General features: G+C 49.0%; 1 protein-coding gene across 1 annotated transcript; it reads left to right on the top strand.

Moving 5' to 3' along the window:
• The first annotated feature begins 643 nt into the window (after nt 1-643).
• UTP3 (UTP3, small subunit processome component) lies at nt 644-2,931 on the top strand. Its single transcript, XM_006033993.2, has one exon. The coding sequence runs from the start codon at nt 822-824 to the stop codon at nt 2,253-2,255; it is 1,434 nt and encodes a 477-aa protein (XP_006034055.1). The 5' UTR covers nt 644-821; the 3' UTR covers nt 2,256-2,931.
• The last annotated feature ends 2,145 nt before the right edge of the window (nt 2,932-5,076 follow it).

The raw sequence follows: 5,076 nt of genomic DNA, 5'->3' as shown, positions 1-5,076 counted from the left end.
TAGGCCCAAAAGGGAGAGCTGGGGAAGGAGGCTGCTTGCTGGCTGTAGTGCGTTTAGGAGTGAGCTCTGCCTGTTCAATCCATACGGTTTCTGGAATGACTGAGTTCTGCGTAATCGATGTGATTTGGAACCGATTTGGCTGATCTGACCTGGGATACGAAATTTATTATAAAAAAATAAAAGAAACGAAAAGCCCAGCAAATCCACGTGTTGGCTAAGACTGCCCCAGAGTGACTTGGGTTTGGCACGTGCTGCATCAACCAGCTGCCCCCAAACTTATCGCGCGTCGAACACTTTCACCATTACTGGCAGCGCACCGGGCCCTGGCTGACATCCTGTCCAAACGTGGCAGTCACCAAGCACTCAGCAGCGCCGCGCGGAGCCCCGGGGTGGGACAACTGACGAACAGCGAGGGCCGGACGCCCCTCCCGAGCTGCCAGAGGGCGGGAGCCGGACCCAACCCCACCGGCGGACACCGCTCTCAAAGGAGCAAGCCGGCTCGCGGGGGCGGGGCACCTGGGGGGGGTGGGGTGCTGTGCGCCGGCCACGTGACCACGGGCAGCGACGTAAGGGCGCCGGCCCGCAGGCAGAAGGGGCACCGGTAACCGGAAATAGGGAGGGAGATCTTGAGCGCACGCGGGTTGCGGCCGGAAGGGCTCGCTGGGGACGCGACCCGGAGCCGGAAGTGGGCGGACGCTTAAGCAAGTAGCGCCGGGGGCAGCTGAGTGTTGCCACGGACTGTGCCGCACGCCGCCCCGGAGCCGGAAGTGGGGTGTGAGCACACGTGGGCCAGGCCGGGCCCTTTGTTGCTCCGCTGCGGGATGGGGAGGCCGCGCCGCGCCCCGGCGCGCCGGGGGCTCCCGAAGCCGGAGAGCGATGGCGGGGAGGAGCCGGAGCCGCCGGCCACGGAGATCTTCCCGGACGAGGTGGACGATTTCCCCGAGCAGCAGCTGGCGACGGTGATGGGCGCCCTGGAGAGCGAGGAGGAGGCGGAGAGCGAGGAGGAGGTGCTGGGGCTGCAGCTGCCGGAGGAGAGCAGCGATGATGAGGAAAAAGATGAAGAGGACGAGGGGGAGGGGGATGAGGAGCTGTCCATGCAGAGTGACTTGGAGGAGCCAGACCGGGGCTCTGGGCTGCCTCATGAGCTCTCCTGGGGCCAGCGGAAGCAGCTCTACTACGACACGGACTATGGGGCCGATGCCCACTCCAAAGCCAAGCGGAGCCATGAGGAGGTCGAGGCCGAGGAGGAGGAAGAGGAGCAGGAGGCTCAGGTCATCCAGAAACGGCTGGTGCAGAATCTGGGTGAAGATGACTATGGACTGGATCTGGTGCAAGGCTACATAGCTGAGCAGCAGAAAGCCCAGGGGCAGGACAAGGGCCAGAAGATTGCTAAGGACTTACAGATGCTTTCCAAGAAAGAGCAGCTGAAGCTGCTGAGGCAGGAATCCCCGGAGTTACTGCAGCTGATTGGGGACTTTGAAGCTAAGTTAACTGAGCTCAAAGACAAACTGCATCCACTCATACAAATGGTCAAAAATGGGATTATCCCAGAGGGGAAAGGCAGCCACTATCTGGAGACCAAGTATCATCTCTATTTGAATTATTGTGCTAATATCAGCTTCTACCTGGTTTTAAAGTCAAAGAGGATGCCAGTGCATCGCCATCCTGTTATTGAAAGACTGGTTACTTACAGAAATTTAATCAATGACTTGAGCATTGTGGATCAGAAGTTATCAGCAGAAATTGAGCTGCTCCTTAAAGAATTCCCCAGTGAAAAGGAAATTGCAGCGGGAAAGAAGGAACCTACGTTGCTGCTTCAGAGGACTGTTTGTAAAACTAAACCCAAAGTTCTTCGTGAGACTTCTAATGGTCAAGCTGCTGCAAAGGAACTAACGTATGATTCAGATTTTGATGAAGAGGCAGCCTTGAAATATTACATGGAGATGGAGGAGAAGGTAAAACTTAAGAGAGAGAAAAGGGAACGCCAAAATACTATAGAAGAACCTGTACTGGAAGAAGAAGAAGATCCAAATAAAAAGAGAGGTGTAACCTATCAGATGGTGAAGAATAAAGGCCTTGCACCCAAAAGGAAGAAGGCTGATCGTAACCCAAGAGTCAAGCATCGTGAGAAATTCCGTCGTGCTAAGATTCGTCGGAAGGGTCAAGTCCGAGAGGTGCGGAGGGAGGAGCAGAGATATGGCGGTGAACTGTCTGGCATACGTGCTGGAGTTAAGAAAAGCAGAAAGCTTCAGTGACATCTTTGTTCTTAGGAACTGAAGATGTTGGATATGAACCCAATAAATATATATTTTAATAGAACATTATGTCTTTTAATATGTAATGTAGACAGATGACTGATTTTTTATTAAGCTCATTTTTTGTTTAGTTAACCCTGTGCTAGCACCTATCTCCAAAAAATAGTCCATAACAGTGGGCATATATGTATTGAGTTGGGATACTTCACAGAGGAATTTAGCAACTGGGTGGGTCTTGGCAGTATTTGCTTAAGGATGAGCAGAGGAATGAAGTGCTCACAACCACTATGACCCTCTTTTATTTAGCATGTTCTGCTGGTCCAGCTGTTCTGAGCTACAGAGTTTGGTGCCTCTTGCTCAGCTCAGCTCATCTTCATGTTCCCTCCTATTCTTTGCTTCTTTGGAAAACTGGAATATAATGTAAGAATTTAATTGCATGCACAAATAAATCACTAAGGAAAGCTTTACATCTTGTGAACAATTAACGCAATAGAAAACCACTACCTTCAAAGCCCCAAAGAGTTTAACTCCTAAATTGATTTACTGTATATTCTGTGTGGATTATCCATAACATATTTTAAATGCTTTAGTTTTATTCATTGGCCATGAAATGGCTGTCTCAGCCTCTCCCTCTCTTTCCCCACCCCTCCCCCGCCTTTTTTCTTTTTTCTTGGCATCATCTACACTTCCATTTCAGTAGGTAATTGTCCATCAATCTGTCTCATGCTGATTTGGAGCTCAGCTGAGCTGTTATTGAAGGACAAGTTGGCTGACTCCATTCATTTAACATGCTCCTTGTTCTGTCCAGGGGCCTTGCTGCAGTTTTTACTAACAGTTAAATAAGGCTAAGCTCTGAGGCAGTACAAACTATTAGAAATTGCATCACTTGAGAAAGAGGGTTTTCCCTAAATGGGTGTCAAATTCTTCCAGCCCATAGGTTGGATGAGTGGTGTAGGGGCAGTCTGTGGGCTGGAAGTCCCCCAGCATACCTAATCCAGCAGCTGCTCCAGTCAGTCAGTACCATGTGGTGTGGATCCCAGAATGGGTGCCCTGTGCAGTTCAGTCTGGCTGGCAGTGGGTTGCAAGGATCCCAGACCAGCCAGAGCAGGTGACTTGCTGCATGTGGTGTCCACCCTGTCCTGATTGCTCCAGATGTGATGCCTGCTTGGGGAACCACGTTGCACATGGTGCTTCTTCCAGCTGTTCTGGAACCTATGCTGTGTGTGGTGCTCAGACACCTGACTGGAGCAGGTGCAGTGTGTGGTGCAGTTGCAGAGCTGCCAGGGCACATGCCACATCTTGTGCTGTTTGGCCAGGGTGAGCACTGCATACAGGGCAATGCCTGTTCTGGCCAGTCTGGGATCTGTGTTACACACCCCCTGCCAGATTGTACTGTATGCAGTGCCTGATCTGGCCACTCTGGGGTCTGTGCCACATGCAGCACTGGTCTTAGACCAGCTGAACCAGCTACTGGAGCCAGTATGCTGGGGAGTAGGGGGAGGGTTGTGGGACTATTCCAGCCATGACACGTGCTGTGCCCCATATGGGTCTGCTCAGACCCAGGGGCAGAACCAAGGACCTAAGAGCAGGCAGTGTTTCACACCCCTGCCTTATAAAAACCGGCAAAGTCTCCCGCCTTTCCCATGTGTTGGAGAACTGCAGTTCCTGTAGGTTAATCTTAGGCCAAAATTCCTTCTGGAGAGTATCAATATATCAGCCTCTTACAACAGACCAAGGTCCCACTTTTGACTATAGTGAAACAGGTTTGTATGAGGAAAGGTTCAGAGCCAGCATTGTACCAATTTTTTGGTCTTTGTGCTTGCTAACAGAGCATTCAAAAATATACCCTTTAGAAAATGTATTGATGAATTTTGTACTTCTTTTAAACAATGCTGAGGATATGTGTGTGCAAGTGTAGTTTGGCATGTTCCAGAATCAGTCTCAAGTTTTGGCTTAGCTGGCTGTGACAGTCCTTAAATCTATCCAGTGGCATATATAAAATTAAAAGGTGGGTTCAGGTGAATTATTAATAGATGTATGTCCAAATTGCAAATTTGCTGTTGTAACTAGTGCCCTTCTGGCAATCTCAATGAAGAAGCCAAGAGTTGAGTGCTTGTCACAACTCTATTCTGTAGTGAAAACAGTGACAGCCTGTGGATGACACTATAGAGTATCATTGAAATGAGCGATTCCCCTCTAGAAAGTAGGATGGTACCTAACAACCTATATGAGTGTGTATTACTGCTTTAATCTTAGTTTGCATGCTTGCTTCCATAGTCTTTGATTAAGTAATAGCACTCGCTGTCCAGACATGGCTCTCTCTGTGTATGAAACTTTTGGGTTTTTTGCATTTAGCCCAATCACTTCTGTGCTTGTTCCTTTAAGAAATGTGCTACTTATGCCTGGTGACCAGTGCAATTCCCTCAATAATATACAGATGCTTGTGTTAAAGGGGAGAAAAAATGGTTGGTAAAAATGGCAAAACATAGGCTGACTGGAGTATGTGCAAGGGCCCATATACATTCAACTCATGTAAACATGCAGAAGCTGGAGCTATGCACTGTGATTCTATACAGAATCTTAACTTGGTATATGACTGCATGGTCCCAAGTCCTCAGCTGGGGTAAACTGGTATAGCTGCAATGACTTCCCTGCCACTGCTTTTGTTCTTTAACGATGACAAATTATGATCAAGTGCAGCACAGTAGTAAGTAACTACACCATATACTATGATTCATAGCACAGAGTAGAATTCTGAACAGAACCTATGACTAAATTAAACAGCACTTAATTAATTGGTACTAATGTGTTGTAATAGTGG

This window comes from Alligator sinensis, unplaced genomic scaffold, assembly GCF_000455745.1.
Source record: "Alligator sinensis unplaced genomic scaffold, ASM45574v1 scaffold1546_1, whole genome shotgun sequence".
NCBI classification, from domain to species: domain Eukaryota; kingdom Metazoa; phylum Chordata; order Crocodylia; family Alligatoridae; genus Alligator; species Alligator sinensis.
The sequence above is the reverse complement of the archived record's forward strand: the minus strand, read 5'-3'. Positions and strand labels throughout refer to the sequence as shown.